The sequence below is a fragment of the Camelus ferus genome, chromosome 4 (assembly GCF_009834535.1).
Source record: "Camelus ferus isolate YT-003-E chromosome 4, BCGSAC_Cfer_1.0, whole genome shotgun sequence".
Lineage (NCBI taxonomy): Eukaryota > Metazoa > Chordata > Mammalia > Artiodactyla > Camelidae > Camelus > Camelus ferus.
In genome coordinates, this window is record NC_045699.1 from 56,888,704 (window position 1) to 56,912,951 (window position 24,248).

At 51.4% G+C, this 24,248-nt stretch overlaps 1 protein-coding gene across 1 annotated transcript in view; it reads left to right on the forward strand.

Moving 5' to 3' along the window:
• RGS3 (regulator of G protein signaling 3) overlaps positions 1–24,248 on the forward strand; it is a 120,171-nt gene that overhangs the window by 34,876 nt on the left and 61,047 nt on the right. The window contains 8 exon segments of the mRNA XM_032478220.1: positions 50–131; positions 944–1,049; positions 1,788–2,139; positions 3,027–3,066; positions 7,835–8,031; positions 10,351–10,434; positions 16,256–16,367; positions 22,494–22,537. Of these exon segments, the coding sequence (XP_032334111.1) occupies positions 50–131; positions 944–1,049; positions 1,788–2,139; positions 3,027–3,066; positions 7,835–8,031; positions 10,351–10,434; positions 16,256–16,367; positions 22,494–22,537 (1,017 nt within the window).

The window sequence follows — 24,248 nt, forward strand, 5'->3', positions numbered from 1 at the left end:
GAGGCAGCCTTGTGGCTTCTGAGAGTAACCAGGCACGGTTGTGTCCTAGATCACCATCCCGAGGGGGAAGGATGGCTTTGGCTTCACCATCTGCTGCGACTCTCCGGTCCGAGTCCAGGCTGTGGATTCCGGTGAGTGCCTCGGGTCATGCCAGCCCTTGAGGGTTTGTAAACAAGACGTTGGAACTGAAGGGGGTGCCCTGAACTGGAGCAAAGTGTCCTGGTTTTTCAAAATGAAAAGAACAGTAATTTTAAAAGATCACAGATGAAACTGAGGTCTATGAAAATATGCCCACTCTGTTTTTTTTTTTGTTTGTTTGTTTTTATCAGAATGAAAATAGATTTTATATTTTGTTTCCCATCATTTCAAACAGGAACTTAACCTATATTTTCAGTAATGGCTACATGGGAAAATGAGAGTCACTTATGAACGCGATTTGGAGTCAGTATTTTGTCTTACTCCAGCCTGATTAGCACTTAGAAATAGTCATTTCTTCCTTATTTTTTGCAAAGACTTCCCCTAGTCACAGAGTGAGCATCCTAAGAGAAGCTGAGATGTGGTGAGCTGGGCACCCCAGTGCCTGTGCAGGGATGGGCACAAGGCTGGCTCTGTGCTGATGTTAAAGGAATGAAGTGTGTGAGCCTGGCAACAAGGAGTTCTCAAGGGATGGGAGGTCCTGCGGAAGGAGTTGGGCCTGGCAGGAAGGGTAGACAGCAGAACAGTTAGCCAGCCCTGGGTGCGCAGGCAGGGAGGAGATGAGGGCAAAGAGGGGCCTCCCTTCAAGGTCCCTGAGAGCATCCCGAGGTCGGCCCTTCATTCACAGATGAAGAAACAGAGAGGAGTGGTCCTTGTCTGAGTTCACTGTGGAAACAAAGGACCCCAGGACCTTTGAGCGGGTCATGGGCTTCAGGAGCCTTTGAGTGGCTTTTCTTTGTCCCTGCAGGGGGCCCGGCGGAGCTGGCGGGGCTGCAGCAGCTGGACACGGTGCTGCAGCTGAACGAGAGGCCTGTGGAGCACTGGAAATGCGTGGAGCTGGCGCACGAGATCCGGTGACAGGGGTGGCGGGTGGCCTGGGGCCTTGGGCTGATGCACACCTCCCCTCCCCAGCCCTGGACACACTCCTTGCCCGTCCCTCCTTCTCAGCTGTGAGCAATTCTCTGTGCTCCTTGGGGAATCAGTTTCTTGGCCTGAAAATGGAAGATTCAGGCTCAGAACAATTTTGGATCCCAGAACAAGCAGCAAGGAAGAAGCTCTCCAACAGACTTTGTGGTTCATGGCGTGAGTCCAGGGGGTCACTTTCTACTTTAGCTCATTATTTCTGCTACCTCAGAGCTAAGCCCATTGTTTTCCAAGGACTTGTAGACATCACAATTTTTCAGTTGCACAATTGAAAAACTATTCTTTAAAATGTTTTGATTTGCTAAATCTTAACCCTCTGTGTTAAAGCCCTCATGGTCCATTTTAGGTTTGCTTCTAGAAGGACTGGATGAAGGGTTATACATAGGTGGCTTGCTCCGCCTCCTTGGTTATACCTGATGGACATCACTAGTTGAATTTGGTCTTCTTGCCTGTTTACCTGGCCTTGGCCTCAGTGTCCTTCCCAGCCTCGGCCAGTCAACTAGAGTCAATAGGAGGGACCCCTTTGCTGTCTCGGCTTTAGATGGCCTCTGCATCCCTTTCTGCCCTGACACTGGGGGCTTCTCCCACACTTCCCCGCTCTTCCTCTCCTGGCTGACTTTGGTCTCCCCCAGACTCACCTTCTCTGTGTGACCTCCTCCAAATTCCAGGAGCTGTCCCAGCGAGATCATCCTGCTCGTGTGGCGCATGGTCCCCCAGGTCAAGCCGGGTCCAGATGGCGGGGTCCTGCGGCGGGCCTCCTGCAAGTCGACCCATGACCTCCAGTCACCCCCCAACAAGCGGGAGAAGAACTGCACCCATGGGGCCCAGGCACGGCCAGAGCAGCGCCACAGCTGTCACCTGGTGTGTGACAGCTCGGATGGGCTGCTGCTCGGTGGCTGGGAGCGCTATACTGAGGTGACCAAGCGTGGAGGCCAGCACACCCTGCCTGCTTTGTCCCGTGCCACTGCCTCCACCGACCCCAACTACATTATCCTGGCCCCACTGAACCCTGGGAGCCAGGTACGGACAGCTGGTTTTGGGGAAGGTGAAGGGCATGGGTCCCTGTGTGAGGCCAGGAAGACTCGAAGACTCACAATTGTGTTGTGAGGAGCCTGCCAGGGGCTGGGAGTGGGGAGCAGGGAAGCGAGGATGTGTTAGCTCCAGCGTCTGTAGGGCTGTCCTGGGTAGAGAGAGCAGGTGGGCCTTTGTGGCCTCAGGGCACAGATCCAGGACCAGGGGATGTCACAGAGTGGAAGAGCACACCTCAAAAGAAGGAAGAGCTGCCAGTCTACACTTTTCCACAGCAGAATGGGCCGTGTGGTAGGCAGTGAGCCCCTGTCGTAGATGTGAAAGCAGACACTGCAGGGTGGCATGGGGGGGTGATGGAGTGTGTCCCCCAAAACACTGTCCCATGAGATACTTTGGGGAAGAAGTGTCCTGAGGTCAAATAAGTTTGAGAAATATCTTGTACTCTCTTCCTCTTCTGGGAGATTCCCAATGCATACTAGCCTCTTTGAGGCTCTGAGGGCATTTGCAGTGAAAATGGTAGTTTACTCGTGTTTAACCCCAAACTCCCCTGATGGTGCGCCCTTTGTGGCAGAGTTGTTAGCATCCCAAGTGCTGGTGTTCCATGGAATGCATTTTGGAACAAGCTGCCATCAAGGAAGTTGGGAACTCAGCCAAGAGGTTAGACTTGACGACAGCTAAAATTTGTTCAACTCGAACATTCTGAAGGATTCTGATTCTGTGATCCTTCCAAGCCCCCCTCTCAGCTCCTTAATGGGACTGCTGTTTTTCCTGTGTGCCCTGGGGTGCCCCCCTCCTATCCCAGGCCAGGGCTGAGCAGCCCGCCTGGTCTTCCTGCCCCGTTCCTGGGGCTGAGGTGGTTCTCTGTTTTTCCCTTGCAGCTGCTGCGGCCTGTGTACCAGGAGGATGCCATCCCCGAAGGTGAGTCTGTCCTCTGCTGCTGTTCGCTCCGAACCCCAGAGAGATGCTGAGGTAGCTGGGAGCTTGGGCCCCGCCTCCTCCTCCTCCCAGCAGAGTCAAGACCTCCTGCATGTTGACACAGACTCTTTCTCCTCTTGGGACCTTTTTAAACCAGTGTCTTTCTTCCTTGGAGCCTGAGCTGAGAAGGAAGAGAGGGCATCTTTCCAGAGCAGTCTGAGAGCCGGTGTTCAGGACTCAGGCATTCAGTTGAGATTCACTCAATGTTGCCGAGTGCCCGATATATGTAATGTGCTATAGGCACCATGGTCAGGCCTGCTCAGAAGGGAGGCGTTAAATTTGGAACTGGGAGGTCTCAAAGTGGAGTTGTGTGAATTTGAATAACTCATGTCCCCTCACTGAGCCTTAGTTTCTACATCTATAAAATGGGGCTGATAATTCCCACTTTAGAGGGGTTTGGCGAGGATTAAAGGAGATAATGGTTTTGAGTAGCAGCCTGTTTACTGAGCGATGCTACATAGAAGATAGTTGTCTTTGAAGTGCATGGATGTCTCTGCTGTTTGAATGGATTCTTCTCCTTTGACCTTCAAATCCTGGCCTCATTTTTTAAGGGTCAGGGAGAGAAGCTGGACACAGGACCAGTTCCTTCTCTCAGGAAGCCTGAGGTATCAGTGTTGATGCTGGAGCTGGCTGGCATTCCTTTAGGCCCTCTCTGCACCTGCCGGAGTCCAGCTGCCTGGCGTCCTGCTGGTATGAGGGTCGAGACCAGCCTTGCCTGAGGATCCATGATGCTGACCTTGGAAGTGCTTGAGCCCCTCCTCTAGTGCCTTCAGAATGCCCTTGACCTCCTTCCTTGAGAGTGGCCTCTTCCCAGCCCCTTACAGACTTGCTTCCTTGCCATCCCCCTCTGTCAGTAGCGTGAATACGATACTTGCTTATAGCAGGTAACTTTTCTGGGGAAAAGGGCTTCCATCAGGCTCAGAGTTGTTGATGGAAGATGTCTTCATTCTCTCCAGGCTGGGGCATCTGGGTGTTTGGGCTTGGTATGTTGGAAATGAATCTATGTTCCTTCTGGAGAGGAATCTGTTAGTGGTTTCACACTGAGTTTTTAAAAAGCTTCTAGTTGGCACATTAGGTTAGAGTGGAGATGTCACTGCTAAATGGTGACCCCATTAAGGGCAGGGCTTAGGCCGGCACATTTCTGGGTGTCTGATGCTGGACCCAGGGGTGACAGACAGCAGGTAGCCAACAGGGTTTTGCTTGAGTGACAGACTGAAGGGCAGTGACTTCTGAGGGTTGGCAGCCTGGTCATGGGAGATGGGAGTTGAAGAGGTATGTCGCCCGAGGCAGGCTGGTATAATTCCTTCTTGGCCGAGTGATGCCTCTTGGTGTCCCCCCAGTATGTTTCCACATTTTGATTCCCCTCTGAGAATATTGGACTTAGTGAACCAAGAAGGGCACAGTCATCCAGGCCGTGGGAGAGGGACAGTGAGGAAATGCTGATGCTGTTAAGATTGATGGTAACTGTTGAATGTATTATGTTAATCTGACTTCATTTATTCTTTATGATAATTATTTTAGTGTCCAAGGACATCTTTGCTCTTTACCAGAAATCAAGTGTTCATTGCTTCTGGTCCTGGGGTTCAGAGGACGAGGTGGAATTTAGGGCACAAATCTTCCCTCAAATGCTCTTGGGGCTCTACAGAGGCTAAGGCTGTCGCCAGGGTGCCGACTTCTGTCTCCTCTGGCTGGGCCACCTGCCCTCCTTTCAGGAGGGTGCGTTGAGCCAACCTGAGTTGAATGGGGTCTGGTGCCTTCCGGGAACTGGGGTGCCTGCCTGCCTGTCATTCTCTGGGGACAACACCCTGTGAAGGCGGCCAGCCTCAGATTCACCACTGCCGGGGCGGGATGGCTGCCAGGGCTCACCTTGGAGGCCGGAGCAAGGTGGAGTAATTACTGTGTTTGGTCAGTGAAGCAGGTGTTTAAAGGGTGACATGGGAGTTTGGACCAGAGGGTGTAACAGGTGGCAGGTGGGAAGTCAAGGAGTTTGCCTTCACAGAGCTCAGTAGCTGGGTTGCCTCTTGGATTATTTTTTCAAAAAGATGCTTCAAAAAATCAGTTTTGGGGAATCTAGCCCACTTGCCACACATTATCCAGCATGTGTGGAGATGGGGCACAAGGGCTTGCCATGTAGATTGGGTTGATCCTGCTTTGTACTGGCTACTGGCCAGATGACCTTGAGCAAGTCATCCAATCACTCTAGGCCTCAGTTGCCTTCTCTAAAATGGGGCTGCTTCCCACCAGAAGGCAGAGGTATGTGTCAAGTGGCTTATTTGTGACTCTCTAGGCTCTATGAAGACTCTGTGACAGCCCTGTGCAGCTGGGCTAGGGAAGGGAAGAAATGGCTTCCTTTAAAAGTCAGACTAGGGGGCACAGGGCCCAGATTACAGCATTAGCAAACAATACCCTTCTTTAAATTTGGTCTATTTTACCTCACTTTTCAGTCCTGTGTGGTTTTGCCTTCTCTGATCTAGTCTTGGTTGCATCAAATTAGACTGTCTAGTTCCAGACTGACCCTGTGACCCCATTCATGGTATGGTTTGTGGCCCAGCAGCCCTGTCCTAATGCCTGACAGGTGGGTGATTTATTGACTCGAGTTTATAATAATTCCTCATGCCCTTATACTCCAGTACTATCCACCAAACCCTTTCCCATCAGGTCTCTCGTGTGAGCCCCCACCAGCCCTGGGACAGGCAAGGCGGCAATCTGTATTATCTCTGCATTGCAGTGGAGAAGACCCTGGCTCAGAGAGGGAAGGAACCTGTTCAGGGTTGCACAGCCAGTCTCTGAGGAAGCCAGTGCTCAAGTGCAGGTGTCTTGTCCCACTCAAATCCAGTGCAGATGATCCTGAGAGCCAGGATGGGTTCTTTCAGCAAAGGGGCCAGGGCCTGGCAGCACAGACCCATCTGGGGCCAGATCAGGAGAGGAGCTTTGTAAATACTTCCATGCATCTGTCTCCCCGCCCCCGCCTCTGTCCTGGGTTCATGCACTTTCTACTCTTCTCTAAGCAACTCCCTGAAGAGACAGGAAGTGGTTTAGGTTATTATGGTTTGAGTGCTATCCCAAGAAACTGCTCTGATCGATGGTCACTTCTAGGGGTGTTGACTTGTTTTTCTCACCTGGCACAGTGAGAAGGAGCAGGGGTGGGCGGAGGAAGCAAGTGTGAAACCTTCTGAGCTGAGTTTTTCCTCTGACGCTGTGGACCTCGCGTTGGTGGGGAGCTTCCCCGAGATGTAGCTGGGTTCAGACCACCTATTCACCCCCGGCTGCGAGGACTAGGGGTGGCGGAAGGAGACCCAGGCCCCAGGACACGGGCTGGGTATGCAGGTCAGGGATGGCAGGTCAGTTGTTCCCCTGGCAGCAGGAACCTTTGCAGGGGGCCCAGCTGTGTGTGGAGCCTGAATGCCCTGGAGTTTGTCCCCTACCTGCTTGTGTCCAAGAATCCCTGACTTTTTTTAGCTACTCTGTGTTTGGCTCCTCTGCCCTTTGGATGAGACATGGTAAAAACCTGCCACCCCTTGTTCAGTGTGAGGGTGTGTGTCCTGCAGTGTCCCCTTATAAAGGGACTACCTGCAGCCCTCTGCTCTCTTCGCTGGGGGCGATTCTCTCTCTCTCCCCTCCCCCTTTTTTGATGAGAATAATTTGCGAGTTGGTGGCCAAGCTGGAGAGTACCTCCTGGCTGTGATGAAGCCTGGGATTCCTAGAGTCCCTAGAACACCTGATTAACTTGCTTTTCCAGGTGGGGGAATCACAACAAGAACCACAATCAGTTAGCAGCTCACTTTTATCGAGCACTTACCAGGTCCCCGGCATTGTTCTAGGGGCTTTACTTGGAGCATCTCATTTAATCCTCATAGCAACCAGTGAGAGCTTGGTACTGTTACTGCAGTTGAGAAAACCAAGACTCTGAGAGGGGAAGTGAGTCGCTGACGGCCACGAAGCTGGGCAGCGGAGCAGTGGGATGTGAGTGCGGCCCTCTGGCTCAGAGCTGGTGCCCTTCCTCTGAGAACCGGAGCAGGTGCCACTTCTTATTGAAGGCCGACTTAGTGAGTCAGGCCGCTCCAGCTCCCTTGGCTAGTAGAGGGTGGACCTCATACATCCTGGGAAAGCCCGGTGTCTCTGCTATCACTACAGACAGGATCTCCAGTTCTTCTGTTCAAGGGACCTGGGAAGCAATGAAATGGGCCAGGAGTGCTGCATGTGAGCAGGGAGCTGTGGGGATGGTGGCAAGGGAGCGCGCATGTGCTCTGCCACCTGGGCTGGTCCTTTGCCACCTGGGCTGGTCCAGCTGATTGATTGTTCTCAGTGGGACTGTGGGCCCAGTGAGGTCAGATCTTGTGACTTCTCAAATCTGAGAGATTTTCTGATTTTTAAAAGTATGAGGCCAAACTGATAGGTCTGATTCAGGCTCTGGGTCACCAGATGAGAAGTGCTGCCTCCATCATAGTTGCTGGTTCCCAGCTCTGTCCTCACCCTGGACTTGCTGGTTTACATGTCAGTATCTCGCATAAAGTGTGAGGGAATTCCCTGAGGCCCGAGAGCCTTCTGAGGCCTCCCTGTATTCTCAGCACCCTGCTCAGGGTCTGGCACAGGGTAGATGCTGTTGTAAATGGCTGTTAACAAACTGAGACTGTGTTCCCTGTTTCTGCAGAGGGGATGCCTTTGCAGAGGGGATGGAAATGCTTTACAGTTCCCCATCTCTGTTCCACAGAATCAGGGAGTCCCACTAAAGGGAAGTCTTACACAGGCCTGGGGAAGAAGTGCCGCCTGATGAAGACGGTGCAGACCATGAAGGGCCATGGAAACTACCAGAACTGCCCTGTCATGAGGCCGCACACCCCGCACTCAAGCTATGGCACCTATGTCACTCTGGCCCCCAAGGTCCTGGTGTTCCCCGTCTTCGTTCAGGTGAGCTGATGGCCGACCTCAGGGCTCCCTCTGGAGGAGGTGAGAAAGAAGAGGGTCCTTTGCCCTGGGACTGTGGGATGGTACCTCAGTCTAGGACTGAGGGCCCCCTTTTGGGAAAGATGATTAGCTTCAGGGGCTTAGGATTCTGGGGGTCACACCAAGGGAGCAGAGGCTTCCAGGAGGAAGCTTACCCAACAAGGGGCTTCCTCCCTGTCCCTCCGATCTCCCCTGTCTCTCTGCTTGGGGACAAGCAGACACGTACCAGCCTGAGTGCCGAGGCTCCTGCCTCCTGGCGCCTCCAGTGCTTTGTTTTTTGGTGATGACCGAAGGAGAGCCTCGAGGTCTGGCATCTCGTCTGGTCTCCTCGGTCTTAGCAAACATGTCTGGCCAGTATTAGCTGGTGGCCTGAGATCTGTATAGATCCCTCCTCTCCTACTTTTCCCATTTCTTCCTCTCTTTCTCCACATTTCCAAACCTTTATTTATTCTATCACCCAGAGGTAACCAATGTGAGCATTTAGGTATCTTTTCTGTGTGCATATACATATTTAAAAAGCCAAACAGATCTTATTGTACATATTATAGCCTGTTGCCTCTTTGAAACAAAAATTGCAGCATAAACATTTATTTCCTACGTCATTAAATATTCTTTGAGTCTGTGTTTTATAGTGGTTGCACACTATTATATGGATGTACCATATTCACTTAAGCAGTTCTCTATTCGGACACTTGTGTTATGTCTACTCTTTTGCTATTGTAAATAACTCTATGATGAAAATCTTCTTGCATGAATTGCCTCTCAGATTATTTTTGTTGGGAGAGATTCCTAGAAGTGAAATGACCAGGTCATGGGGCGTAAACATCTGAAAGGCTCTTTATACATATTTTGATAAATTGCTTTCCAGAAAGGCTATGAATTTATCCTCATCGGCAACTTCGAGGGGACATGACCCCAAGGGTTTCATTTCTAACCATGCCTTCTTTCTCTGGTCTCCTTGGCATCCCATTCTGGGTCTGTCACTGGCCAGTAAATCTCAGAATGCATACTTTTTAGGACGTGATGCATCTCTGGCAGGTGGCATGCCTTTCCCCAGACAACTCCATGGGCAGGGTCTGCCCTTTGCCTTTTTCTGGGTCTCTCCTCTTTCTTGAGATGTAGCCACAAAGGTCTTGGCATCCACAGGGCTTATTTTTTGTTTTCATGTTTAAATTTTTACAGAAAAAAATTAGAATCAGTTTTTAAAAGTTATAAAAAACTTCTAAGTTGTAAAATCTAAAAGCCAAAAATGGCATAACTTAAGTGTACAGTTTAGCAAGCAATTGTAAAGCAGATACCAACTAACATCATAAAGGAATAGACCATTGCCACCACTCTAGAGGCTCTCTGCCTTGCTTCCTGGTTACAGTACCCTCCTCCCCACCAGACGTACCCACTAGCCTGACTATGTGATAATTTCCTTGCTTTTGTTTAGTTTTACCATTTATCTGTGCTTTCTTAAATGACCTCTTTTTGAATATCGTTTGATGAAACCATAACTCGTATTTGGGCCTTGCTTCTTTTGCCTCACATTACTTGTAAGATCTATCCAGCTGGTTGTGTGTAGTTGACATTTGTTTTGTTATCTTAAGTCCAGCACCTTGCTTGGTGTCAGGTGCCTAGAAGCCATGTTATAAATAATGCACTCACAAGGATGAGAACTGCTGGGTAGTCCAGTGCTTAGGGAGCTTTCCTTAGGCTGAGTTGGGGACGGGGCTCTGCAGTGGGTCTGGGGCAGGGTGATGGGGTGGGTAAGGCTTGGGTGAGAATTGGTCCCTGGGAACTGATGGCTGAGAAGCACTCTGTGAACTCAAGCATGTTATGAATGTAGAATAGGGACTGGCCTGGCCTTGAAGGGACTCAAGTAACCAGGTCTGGCATGAGGTTCTCAGGATGTGGCCAGAGGTATCCTGAGAGCCTGGGCCTGTCAGCATGGAGAGGACTGATGGGGGAGAGTGGGGGCCGGGAGGGCCCGGGAGCTCAGTGCACTGGGGAAGCTGGGGGTGTGGGGAGGACGGCAAAGGCCCCGACCATGCGGTTGGACTTCCTGCAGCAAGTGTAGCTCTTGCAGTGAGGGTTGGTGGGGAAGGTAGCAGCAGCAGTCCCGCCCAGGATGAGTGTCTCTGTCTTTCTGTTTCTGTCTGTGTATGAGGGGGCGTGTGGGTTCTTGGGGCGTGGGGGCAGGGCTGGCAGTCTTCTGTGGCTGGTTTTGGCAGGCTGCCTCCCCCCACCCCCGCCCCCCATCTCCACCCGGCCTCTTTGAACTGTCCTCTTTGTTTCCAGCCTTTAGATCTTTGTAACCCTGCCCGGACCCTCCTGTTGTCAGAGGAGTTGCTGTTGTACGAGGGGAGGAACAAGGCTGCCGAGGTAAGACTTACACTCGCATTTCCCAGGTGGGGTTTTCTGGTGGGCTTCATCGGCCATCCTCCAGGCCTCTAACTTTCCTCTCTTCCTGACAGTCTTAGAATTGTACGATCAGGGTAGAAAAGACCTGAAAAGTCTTCCATGTGCCCCCTTACCAAATGGCTACCCAGCTTTTTCTTGTGTATTTCCAGTGTGGGGAACTCACTGCCTCTCAAAAATATATAGTCCATCTTTGATGGTTAGAAAGTTTTCCCAACCCCTAATGACATTCCACTGTTTTTCCCCACTTCCTCTAAGGAGCAGAAGAGACAGCAGTTCACCCCAGCTGTGACGAATGACTTCGTGGGTGACAAGATTAAAGCTGTTAGCCAAAGAGAATTTTTAGAGGAGCATCAGTTCCCTGCGTTTCCAAATCCTCTTCTGAGGGATAAGTCTGTGATTTCTCTTTGGGCTCTAGCTCTGCCAGCAGAGGCCTGGGTGTGGAGGTCATGGTGTTCTTCCTGGGAGCTGGCCCCTGCTTATCTCTAACTGGGGGAATTTCACTCGCCCACACAGTCCCCAGAGCTGGCCAGGTTCCAGCTCAGTCTTGTGAGTTTAAATCTACTTGGGAGCAGAAGCTGGAGCCCTGGGATCTGGCTGGGCTACCTGGGGGCCTTGAAGAGAGGGTGGGGGCCTTCTGCCGATCAGGCCCTGATTCAGAGCTGGCAGCGTGGCTGAGTTGAGTGGCAGATTAGGGTTGTGGAAAGATCAGGAAACTTGGAGGCAAAAAGGAGATAGCCAGCTCTCACTCTACTGCTGGCTCACTTAGGACTTCTGTCTTCTTCCTCAGTCTTCCCATCTGAACAGTTGGGGGTGTGTGTATTTGAGGCAGCAAGGGCAGGATCTGAGGTTGGCTGATCTCTGAAGGCCCTCTCAGCCTCAGCATTCTGGGACAGTGTGTGTAATTGTGACTAAAGCAGGCTGCTCTTCTTTCATTTTTCAAACAAGCAGACCAGAACTCATACTTTCCAAATGAGCATTGTTTCTCTCAGGGGAGCTCCCTGGGGAGACTGTAGGCTTATTTCTGCCACCGTGGCCTTGCTTACCACATTTGTGGACCTCCTCTTCGGGAACTTTCTTAAGAACCTTGGCATAGCTTCTGAATTGCCTCCACGGGAGTAAAACTTCATCTGTTGTGGGGGATTTGAGTTTGGGGAACAAGAAGTCACTTGGAGCTGTGCTTGGTGAGTAAGTGTGTGGTGGGGCTAAGTCAGGTAGCCAAGGGTCAGAAACTGAGGTGTGGCTATAAATTCACAAGACTCAGAGGAGGCAGTTGGAGATGGCAGCCACCCTGAAACGCATACTTTTGTCTCAATGTGCTCTTTTGTTCCCCTACTCACTCCATTAAGCCTGCAGATATTGAGCACCTTTTATATATTCTCAGTGTGTGTGCATTTTCCATAACTGATCCCAGTTAACTCTTGCAGCTCTCCCATGAGAGGCACATTTGTCCCCATTCAAATGGGAAGAAACTGAGGCTCCAGTTATTACTGAACGCAAGTTCATGTGCCTGATGCACAGTGAGGCCAAACTGAAACAGAGTTTGGAGCAGAACAAGGAGAACAGGTGGCTTGTGTCCCCCAAACCCTGAAATGTCCCCTAAGGTTTCACCAAAGCATTTTTAAAGGCAGGATGAGGGCAGAGTGTCCCAGGGTACGTGATCAGCTCGTACAATTCTCTTATTGGTTAATGATGATCAATCCTTAGGGGCCAGAAGGTCTAGGGGCCATGCTTATGATCATGGGGTAGAATTTCTTCTATTCCCTGGTAGTTTTCGCATCTGGGAAACTCAGGAAATATGCATCAGATACTAGATACTTCAGAGAGGAGCTAAAACAGAGGATACGGGGGAGGGATTGGACCCTGGAAGGCCATATAGGGTCCTATTCCATTGCACAGTGAGATTAGCTAGGGCCCCAGGGTCTCAAGGATCCTGAAGGATGGAGCCGTGATTAGCACTCAGGATCTCTGGCTCAGCAGTGCTTCCCAGGATCCCATGCTGCCTCTGGTGTGTTTGTTTAAAAATAAACTAACAATCACAAGCTAAAGTGACAGCCTGATGATAGTTGTAATCTACCCAAAAGATCTTTGCCTAATTAGATCTTTGGAGCCCTAGAACTAAGAGACCCCTTTTGAAGACTGAAAGAAGTGATTTGAAGACAAGTGAAAATAAACACATTTCCTTTTCTTGAAATTTGATGGGAAGCAAATGTGTGGATCTTGGTACCCTGTCATGTTATTCAGGCCAAAAATATAAACCAATTCGAGAGGAGTTTGGACAAGTTTGGAGAATTGCAGCGATGGCTGGGCCCTCAGGAGCCCATTAGCCCAATTCTGATTGCTTCTCTGTAACTTTCCAGCTGATTGTTTTCCAGCCTGTTCTTAAGTCTGCAGAGACAGCGCTTCCGGACGGTAGTTTTATTACTAGAGAGTGCTAAATTGTGGAAAGTTCTCCCTGGTGCTCAACAGAAATCCTTATTCCTGGAATGTCCCCCCTTGGTTCTTTGTCCCATCTCTTCTCTGGGCAGGCTGCATGAGCTGATGCAGTCCCACACCACAAACTGTCCTCACCACACCCCCTCCCAGAAGTCACAGACTTGATTAATGTGCCCTGAGATCAAATCAGCGTTTTGGCACAGCCTCATTTCTACATTCAGATCATGGTTATTGAGCATCTACAATGTAGCCAGGCCTGCGCTGGAGGCTCCAGGAGTCCTGTGGGGCACAAGGCAGACACACCCTCACTTACACACTGACTCATTGGGTTTACCATTAACTAAGGCACTGAGGTCTTTTCTGCAAACTCTGCCCTTGGGCAGGATTCCTGGGAAGAAGCTCAGTTAGGGCCCTTGAGGGAAGTGACCCTTTAAGTTGCACAGATTTCCTAACTGAGCAATCCCTCAACTCGTCACTCTTTGGGAAAACAGGAGTGTCCATGGAGCAAGTGTAGGGAAGATGCCTGGTGGCCCCCGTGGCCTGCTGTGGAAGGCAGCAGGTAATTGGGCCGTGGGGATGGGCATCATTGCACTGTGGGCCTCTATGGCTCCTGTTGGAGCAAGGCCAGCAGGATGCTGGTGAGAAAGGAGAGGGGCCCATCTGCCCCCTGCTGGCACGCTTGCCTCTCTGCCCTGCCTCCCACTGTGTGCCAGCTCTGTCCTTTCCCTGACCCGCTTTTGGGGAAATTCTTCATTCAGGTCTTAATCACTTCCTGTCTAGACCACGTTCTCAGTTCTGGGAATCCGGACCAGAGCAGCGGCCTGGTCTTTTCTCACCTTGCTCTTGGCTCTTCTCCACTTGCCCTCCATCCAGCTTTCTCTGGGCCTGGGCCATTTTTTGACTTTTCGGCTCCTGACAGACTGTCTCCTCTGACCCCTCCCCTGCCAGCTTCCCTGTGGGTCAGAGGCACTTCCGGGTTTCCCTCGAGTAGGTCGTAGGAGCCTGAGGGTTTGCCTTGCGTTCGGCTAGTGTAGATCCTTCTCCCTTCTGCGGCTTGGACGCTGAAGTCTTCTCAGACAGCCAGCCCCTCAGATCCTTCTGAACTCTCCAGTTGTTTCCTTCCCCTCCCTTAACTTCATGTTCTTGTCTCCTTTGCTCCTCTTTTTTGGTCCCTGCTTGGATTCTTTCACATTCAGAGGCAGGACAACTGTAGGCATTGCTACCTCGCCATATTGTGAGAGCCTCGGGGCTGACCTGGGCAGTGGTCTCTGGAGCTATAGGGGCCTCATCTATAAATGAGGGTGATAGTGTTCTTTACAAATGAGGCTCCACTCAGCAGAAAGTAAGTGCTCAACAAATGGAGGCTTCTGTGGGCATGTTGGGTCAGGGCTGTGGTGGGAAGGGGGGTGGAGAGAGTCACCCCTGAGATCCCTTGCAGCCCAGGGTTCAGGAGCGTTTGTGTTTGATCCTTACTGGAGAGGCCAGAGGCCCTGAAAGCCTCCTGCTCAAGGATGCCCCTTATTGTCCCTGTGGCCCAGCTTTCCTCAAATCTCTGTGTGTCAGACTAGTCCTTTGAAAAACATGTATTTATTTAAAATTTTTTTGGGGGGTGGGGGAGGTAATTAGATTTTATATATAAATATGTGTGTGTGTGTGTATGTGTATATATATATATATATTTTTTAATGGAGGCACTGGGGATGGAACCCAGGACCTTGTGCATGCACTCTGCCACTGAGCTATACCCTCCCTCCAGCATTTATATATTTTTAAATTATAGAAGTAACAGATTCTCACTGCAAAATGATGCAAATTAAACATAAATGTATGAAGTAAAAATCCCATTCCCCGCAGTGAAGAGTGTGGTATCTTAGACATTTTAAAAAATGTATAAATAGAGACAAATTTACAGTTTTGTTTCACAAAGTTGGACCATACACTAGGTATTTTTGGACACTGCACCATTTTGACTTATGATGGACAGATTTCCTTTTCTGCCCATATAGCACTACTTTATTCTTTTAATGATTTATTAATAAATTATTAATAAATTCATTAATAATTTAATAATAATAAAATTCTACCCTATGAAGGTAGCATAATTTATTTTATCCACTCTCTTTTGATGGATGTTTGTGTTATTTTTTTAAATTATAAAAATGCTGCCAAGAACATCTTTACATATTCATGTTTTTATGTCCCTGCAAGTATTTCTATAGGCTAGAGCCTCAGAGGTGGAGTTGTTAGGCCATCTTTAACAGTCTGACAGCTGAATGTCACCATGTTGACTTTTTAAAACTTTGGCATCACTCTGGTGCACACTCACTGTGGCCCTGACCGCAGTGCCAACTTCCGGCTGGCTCTTCATACTTTAGATGAGATGAAGTGTCAGATTTTGGCACCTCAAAGGGAAGTCCACATAATTAATAATGTTATGTTTTCTTTGGAGAATCTAAAATAAGATTTTATTGCTTTTGAGTAAAGACCACTGCAAAATTTACCAAAGAACAGTGTAATCTTTAGTGGCATAAGAGGATCAAGTGAATTTTTTTAGCATAAAAATATGCTGAGCATGCCTCATGGTTTACCTATAATGTCTAAAAATATCTGTCTCCTTTATTTTTGGAGCAGCTAGTGCATAAAAGAGATAAAAGTTCTGTGTATGTCTGTATTGGAGCGTAAGTAACTGGCTTTTTCTTGAGCTGATTGTGCATTAATGCAGTTAAAATTATCTGCAAAGAATTTGGTAAGAATACTCACATTGCATGATGCTTCAATGCACAGTCTACACAGGGCTTGTGAAAGAAGCCTGTGGGGGCTGGGCAGGAACTTTCCCTCTTGTTTGCACAGATGAGAAAACTGAGGCCGAAGGGGAATCAGGGGACTTAACCAAGTTTTCATGGCTACTTAGTAGGACAGGACTTTAGACTCCAAATCCAGTGCTCTTTCAGCCAGACATTTAGTGGAGAGTGAAAGCAAATGTGGCGCATCCTTCAGCTCAAGGGTGGTTCCAAGCCAAGGACCCTGGGCTGGAGATTCCAGACGTATTTGGTCTGAGAGGTGGGTGGGCCTGCGGGGTGTCGGGCTGTTGAGAGGCCGGCAGAGGTGATGTGGCATGGAGGGCGCGGATCAGGATGAGGGGAGTTTTTGTTCTGTTATTTTTTAATACTGTGAGGAGTGGGCCAAAGGGAAGTCTTGGACTGCAGGTCAGGTCTCTCTGCCTTTGGCTGAGGCCACGCTGAGCATCTGCTTCTGGTTCTGCCAGAGATACAGGGACTTGTTACTCAGGCCTCCAGGGGAGGCTGTGTCTTCTGGCCTCTGGGACCAGCTCTGCTGTCTCCCCGTGCAGGTGACGCTGTTTGCCTACTCTGACCTGCTGCTCTTCACCAAGGAGGACGAGCCGGGCCGCTGCAACGTCCTGAGGAACCCCCTCTACCTCCAGAGTGTGAAGCTGCAGGAAGGTGAGCGCGTGCCCGAGACGCCCTGGACTCCCTTCGGGCAGCAGGGAAGGGATGTGTGGTCGGGCCCTGCCCCTGTGCTGGTAGGCTCTCAGACCCCGGCTCCATCCTAGGCTGGCAGGCTCCCTGTACATCCTGAGTTTTGCCAGGAGGCTTCTGCTCCAGACAGGTTTCAAGGAGGCTATGGAGTGGAGGGGGAAGAGCTCTGGGCTCAGACAGACTTGTGTTCAGATCTTGGCCCCGCCCCTTACCACTTGTGTGACCTCAGGCAAGGTCCTCAACCTCTCTGAACCTGTTTCCTCTTGTGTAAGTGAGGATACCAATAGTAACTCAGAAGGTTGTTGTGAAGATTAAACAAGGCCGTTTATGCAAAATGGCTGGCCCACACCAGGTGCCCAAGCAATGCTAATTACTCCCCAGACTTACCACATGTTCCGGCACAAATGACCATAGCTCCTTCCCCCAGCCTCACCGCCCAGTCCGGAGCCTGCAGAAGCTGGCGCATGTGTGGCGAGGGGCTGGCAAGCAGGAGCATGAAGCGAGTCTCTACCCCAAACTTGCCGTGGTGCCCTCCTCCTCCACTGGGGAACGCGAAGCCAGCTGGGAGTATCTATTGAGTGGTTTGGTTTGGCGCCTGAGGTCTCTGCTGAAAGGGGTTCGATTTCCTCTCCCAGATTATGAAAACAACACCAGACCTGTTTGAGCATGGGTGACAAGGGCAGGGAGGAAAATATTACCCGGCGAAAGAATTCTGTTTTGACGGGTTTTGCTCCAGGAAAACTTCCTGCCTGTTTGCAAACCTGGCCTGTGTGCTCGGTGCCCCCCTGTTCTTCCTCCTTAGAAACGTAAGCAGTGTGAGAACCTCCACTCTCCCTGCCCCACAGGAAGTCACTCACAACTTCTCCTTCTCTGCCTCTGGCTTTCTCCCGCCCACTGGCCAGGGCGGCAACTGAGGGGAAAAAGCAAGTCACCTCGCTTGGGGCCAGCCCCTCCCGTGGGGTGGTCTGGGCCTGACCAAGGTCAGGGTGAGGAGTGGCCTTCTGAGCAAGTTCAGCTCGGACCCTGGTGTTCCAGGGAGCCCCCCTGTGCCTGCAGGAGGTGGGCAGGTGAGAACTACAGCGACTCTGGCCTCGGCTTCCCTGCTGCCCCGGCCCTCCCTCTTTCCCTCACATCCAGCTTCCCCTCCACACCCATTCCCCCCATCCCTTGGGGGAAGGCCATGGACTCACACAAGCATTCACACAGCGGCCCATCCCCAGCTCACACAATCTAGGACCAGTCAGATTTGAGGGGTGCTGGTAGGGGGCTGTCCTCAATAATACATGCTGATTGATTATAAGAACCAAACCCTCATTCTGTTGTGCTCATCGCTCAAGTCTGGGACTTGCAAGCTCAGGACCCTGGCCTGTCTGCTCAGCCTCCTGCTGAAAGGAAGGAGGAAAAAGGTTTCAAACCGTCTGTGCGTTGGGTGGGGGTTGAGAGTCATGGGGCAGAAGAAGGGCGGAGGGCAGTGTCGGGGCCTGGCTCCACTGCTGCTGACATGTGTGGCTTCAGCTGGCCCTGCCCTTTTCTGGGCTGCAGTTTCTCTGACTGTGAAACCGGGACTGAGCAACCTCTATGTTCCTTCCCACCCCTGACATTCCCATGTGGACCCCGAGGTCGCTCTGAAAAGCTGGACAGCGCCCATTTGTCTGGTCACTGCACCTCAGGGGAGGGCCTCCAGTGGGCATTGGTTGGATCGTCCCCTCCTGGAGCCCCCAACCCAAGGCTTGAAGTGAGAGGCAGGGTGAGCACCATCCTCCACTGGGTGGTGGCTGGTCAGGGTGGGTGGTGTTGGGCCTTGGGATGTTGTAGAGAAACCTTCTACATGCTGAGTCACGTGTGAGCGACAGCCTTGTGCGGGCATGGCCCCCTGGGGGTAGAGACTGTGTTCTCTTCCTGCAGAGGTGGGCTGAGTGGCCAAGGCTAGCACCTCTCCTCAGGGGAGGTGACCAAGGTCATTGGAGCCTATTGGGTTGGCATGAGAGAGGGGCGTGTGTGTGTGCGTTTGCGTGCAGCACACGTGTGCCTGTCCTGGGTTGCTGGGCAGGTGTTCTGGTGCAGACTGTCTTGCCTTTCTCCGGCAGTGTCAGCCAGCCAGCACAGCACGTGTGGTTCTCTGTGGAGCCTGTGAGCTGCTGGGAGGGAAGGAAATGGCTCAGAGACACTGAGCACTCAAGGTGCACGTTCCAGCACTTAGATTTCTTTTCGGGCACTTGTGGAGCCCTCACCTACTCCCCTGCCCCTGCTTCCTCAGACAGGCTTGTGAGTCCTGGGATTTGCTGAAGTCCAATGACTCCTTCTCCTGCTGTCAGAGTTGGAGCCGTAGGACCCAGTGTCCTGAGTCCTGGTGCCCACATCCCTGCCTGCCACCCCTTGCACCCCCAGAGACTTGCTGCAGCAGCAAGGGCCTGAGAGAGGCTTTTAAGAGATGCATTTGGGGCCTCAGCTGGAGCTTCTGTTGGCAGAATGGTCTCTGATTAACATTGCTCATTACTCCTAGGTTTGTCTCTTTCAAATCAACATGTGTGGAGAGTTCACTTGGGGGCAGCGAAGGTGGTAGACAAGGAACACATCCAGCCTTACCCACAGGCTGGGGCTGGCGAGGGTTGTTCCCTAGCAAGGGAGAATCTGCCCCACCCAGGACCAAGGACTCCCTTGCGTGGCATGTCTCAAGGGTGCTTAGCTCCGCTGGCCAAACCTACTCCCAGGGCCAGACAGGGGGCACAGAACATTGTGGGTGCCCAGCAGATACTTGTTGGGTGAGTGAATGAAAGAGTAAAAGGAGCTTGGGGGCTGGGGTACACTCCTCTCCCAGGGCTCCTGGCTGGTGGCCACTTAAACCGGGCTGCCCTCCTCCTGCCCAGCTACCCTCAAGCTTCAGCAGGGCTGAATGGCAGTGTAATGGGAACAGGCGGAGGGCTGGAGTTAACAATTGGGATATCTCCGGTCAGCCGGGGCCCATTGTGGTCTCTTCCTGACTCTGCCGCCCACTGGCTTTGCTGCTCTTTGTGTTTCTGCCTCTCAGGCGGCCAGCATCCCGCCCACAGTGTGTCTTCCTGACCTGCTCTGGTTTCTCAGACTGGCTTGAAAGTGTCCAGCTGATTCTTGGGCTCACCATCCACCCTGGGGAGCCCAGGTGTCCTACCTTGGAAACTCAGCTGCTGGAATGCTCGGAGTTAAATTTAGTTGGTTGACATTTTCTAAGCACATCTTCAGAGCCCAACTCAGTGCTAACCACCAGGGTGATAGCAGAGGAAGAGACACATTCAAAACTCAGGAGCGCATGGCCTGGTGGAATGACAGAGTAAACCAGTAGAGGGCCAGAAGTGTGACACGGTGGTCAGAACACAGGCTTTGGAGGCTGGCAGTCCTGGGTTCAAATCTCAGCTCTGCCACTTGCCCACTGCATGCCTTCTGCAAGTTGTTCTCCCTCCCTGGGCCTCAGTTTCTGTGTCTGGGAAATGGAGACAGCAGCCCTCCTGGCATGTCTCACAGGTGCAGAGGACTTGGTAAATGGTTGATTTGTGGATCTCAGACCAGGCTTGAGATGGCTCTGGGAAAATGACAGAGGGGTCAGACCTGGGCCCGGAAGCCATCTCTGGGCTTCACCCTTGCTTAGCCCGTGGTTCACGGCCCACATTCCTTGGTGGGAAACAGGGTTCCCCCAGGAACCAAATGACTCCTTGTTAAATTTCAAAAAGGTGAAAGTAGTTGGAGTGTTGAATGGAAAGCCTAAATGTGTGCTGCCTCACTGTCCGTTTTCCTTTACACTCGCCCCCATTTCCACACTCTGGGAAGTCCAAGGCCCAGTCTAGTGTCGCGGATGAGTTCCTGGTGGGGCGGAGGTTTCTCTCCTGGGTCAGCCACCTTGCAGCCTGCCTTTCTGCAGCTGCAGTTCCCTCCTGGCACCCTTGGCTCCTGAGGCTTGTTGCCCTTTGGTGAGGCTCTGAGCCATGCTGAGCACTGCCCCCATTCCGTCCTTCTCCCAAAGTGCTCCCAGCACAAGGCCATGACGTGGAGCAGGGGTGTGATGGTGGGGGTGTCACAGCACAGAAGCATGGGCAAGGCAATCTGTCAGCCATCCCTCATCACTGGGAATATGTCCTAGGCTGCATCCTGCCAACCTTGGCCTCCTGTCTCCCTGAGGCTCCTGTCTCCGTGGCTTTCCCCTCCCTTCTAGAACCTTCTCTCTTTACTCATTGCCAGCTTCTAAAACCCAAATTTCTGTTATTTTCTTAAACAGGTCTTTTTGTTTCTCCCTTGGCACTAAAGTCTGCTTTTGGAAAGTCAAGGAAACGTCCCAGTGTGTTTTCTTAAACAAAAGAAGCCACCTCCCTGTGTCTCCACCCTCAGCAATGCAAGGGAACTGGCAGAAGCTTTGAAATTGAAGGTTTCTTAGACATGATAGGCTTCTTAGGCAGGGCTCCCCTCTCCCAACCCACCTCTAGGTGGGGAAAAGCAAAAAGATTTATTCTAAGTCCAAAGCAAACCCCCATTTACTGATGAGCTATTTTTATCTGGCTCTGGCTGACATCCCTGGCCCTACGGATAGTTTTGCCCAGGAAACTGCCCTTGTACTCGCTGTGAGGGGGCCTGGCCTCCACCCACACGCGGGCCTGACTCAGTACTTTTCTTGACCCAAGGTCTCCGTTTTCACCTTGCCATCTTTACTTTGCAACACATTTTTTTTTTTTTTTTGACAATTTCTTTCACTCGTGAGTGTGTTGAGAATTCTGCTTTGAGCCCAGCACCAGGCTTGGTTCCTTGAGGAGACAAGGGGCTGGGTAGGGCCTGTGTGGTGGGCATTCGAGGGGCGGGTGTGTAGTGGCTCAGAGCATGGGCTCTGGGGCCAGGCTTCCTGGGTGTAAATCTTGGTTCTTCCCCTTTCTACCTGAGGCATGTTACTCACCCGCTGTGCCTCAGTTTTCTTATGTGAATCATGAATGACAGTAACCCTTGCCTCCCAGAGGTCCGTGTAAGGGTTAAGTTTATGCACGTAGAACATTTGGTGCAATGGTTGGCACGCAGCACTCTGGTACTCAAAAGTTCTATGGCACTTTAAGTGTTTGCTGTTTTGAGGGTTCCTTCCTTCCAAAAGGACAGCCTGCCTGGTGAGGTTGAGGTTGAGTGCTTGGAAGTTACTAACCAGCCCTGGGCCACGTTCTGAGGAGTAGCCTGCAGTGGTCAGGGAAGGCAGCCTGGAGGAAGAGGCAGAGCTTTTTCACACTTGCCATCATTCCCGGAGCACAACTTGAGTTTCTCCATCTCCATCCTTTTACCTATGCTGTTCCCACATCCTGGAGTGCCCTTACTTCCCATCTTGTGTTCAAGCTCAAAAGGATACTCTTCCAGGAAGCTTTCCTCAATAGCTGGGGGTCATCTCTTGGCTCTTCTGTTTCTGAAGTGGTCTGACCTAATCATCTTCTGCCTTAGGGTAGGCATCCTGCCTCAGCTCCTCTACTGGAGGATGGTGGAGCGGCTGACAGTCCCTCCCAGCTGCCTCCCGCGGTGAGAGGGTTTGGTGAGCGGTTGAGTTTGGGATTCTAGACCAGGTGTGAGAAGGCTCTAGGAAAACACACCGAGGGGTTGGGCCTGGGCTGCGAAGCCATCTCTGAGCTCCACCCAGCCCATGACTGGGAATCCCCCTTGCATTGCCTGTGCACTCCTTGGTGGCTCCTCGTGAATTTCAAAATGGCAAAGGCAGTTGGAGTGTTAAAAAGAAAACCCCAAAGTGTGCCGCCTCCATGTCCCTCCTGGCAGGGAGCAGGGAAAGGAAGAGGCCTCCTGGGATGGATGACAGCTCCCTGCACGTATCTGATGCCTGGCTACCTTTCATGGGGTGAGAGCTCAGCATTCCTTGGGTCAGGCTGACCTGCAGACAAAGGCCTTACAGCTATAACTCAACCTAGTTAGTTATTAAGTGGGCTTTCCTCCAGAGATTTCCCTACACCCTGCCTGCCTCTTTCTTCCCCTTTTTACAGGAAGTACCACACACAGCCCTCTGGGTGAGACAGCTGGCTGTGCTCAGGTGAACTACTGAGACTGTAGCCAATTCTAATACAAGTCTTACTTTTTGTTCCCTCAAAGGTTCCTCAGAAGACCTGAAATTCTGTGTGCTGTATCTAGCAGAGGTGAGTGAGTCCTTCCCTCTGAATCTGAGGAGAGAGATCTGTGTCCTGGTGCTCGAAGGAAGATGCTGGGCCGGATTCTAGTCCAGGGTTCTGAGGCTGATTCCACACCAACTCCGGCAGTGGTCCCGGGCAGGTCCAGAATGGCAGTGTCCTGCTCTGTGGCCTGGGAACATCAGTCCCTGCCGCTGTGTCCCTTACCTCTGCGTAGAAGAGCAGTGGACGTGAAAGTGCTTAAAGAGGATGGAAGGACACTGTGGTCTCCTGTGCAGGACTTCCTGGTCTCCAGCACCTGCAAGGGTCACAGTGAGGGTGTGGCCTGACAGCTGGGCATCTTCCTAGCCGTTTGATAGTCCCTCCCCTGGAGCGTGCCCTGATCCTGTGCCCGCCTCTCTCCTCCTCTCTTTCCAGGAGGTACCACCTACAATCCCTCCTACAGGGCCTTGTCAGTATTTCCAAAGGCCTGAAGGTGATGATACCTTTCCCTGGGCCAGGTAATGCAGGCAGGGGAAAACATTTCATGTCTGTGTTTTGGGCTGGAATGATCCCCACTCAGTGTGATTGATACTCTTCAATCCTCAGACTGGTTATCTCAGTCTGATCAGAAGCTCAGATGGGTGGTGCTGTACCTTTGCTGAGCAAAAAGGGGCAAATGGCTTATTGCTTGATATGGCTTGGGAGATAAAATATCATAACCAGGGGTTTAATCAAAGAGGGACTTGGTGATGAAGAAGTTGAGAGCCACTGTGCGGTATGAAGTTTTTCAATTTCCAGCAAATTTTCGAATCCCAACCTTGTATCTCTTCTATGAGTCTGCCACCTATTCCAAGCAGGGATTTATTAGACCCATTCCTTCCCTCTGCTTCTGTTGTCTGTCTTACTCAATGACAGTCCTGGGAAACTGCCTATCTTGTGGGACAGTCTACACTGGCCACACTTTGTGGATGAGGCCTGGTCTACACTGGCTGGCCAAGAGGAGTATACCCTTTTGAGAAGGAATTTGTATGTCACTTGTGATTGAAAAATCATTCCTTCAGTTCCTGGCCAAGATGAGAGGTATAGGCCTTCAGGGTAAAGAGACCCCTGAGAAGAAGACAGAGCTGGTGAGAAGTTAGCTTCAGGGACAGCAGGAAGTTCCAAATGGATAGTGGATATTGTCGGAGCTGAGCTGGGGACCCTGGCAACCTAGAATGGCAACATGAGGTCCAAGAAGGCCTTGATGTCTTCCCCTGTGTCAGCATATCCCCATCGGGCACAGGAAGTAGCTGGTGGAGACACTTCAGGATTAGCATGTTTTCAGTTGCACGGAGCCGAGGGAGAGTGCTGCTTAAGAGAAGCTGTGAGGCAGGCTGGGAAGAGCAAGAGTATTTGCCCCTACAGCCTCATCTGGATTCCAGTTCTCTCCAGCAGGGCCTGAAATGAAGCTCCAGATTCTTTACTGCCAAGAGAGCCTCCCGCCAGGCTGGGGTTGTTTTTTTCCCAGAGAAAAGCACTTCTTCTCATTGGTTTCCAGGGAGCTATGACCTACTAGCCCTCCAAAGATTGATGAAGGGAGATTGATCTGGGGCCTTTTATTTCAGTAAAGTGTCAGGTGATCTGACCCCGAGGGGCTGGGGGATTGAAGCTCACAGGCAGCCAGAAGCCTCTCTTTTCTCTTAATGGGCTGCTCTTTGGGAGAGGCATGTCTGTAACAACAGGGAAGACAAGAGCCTGC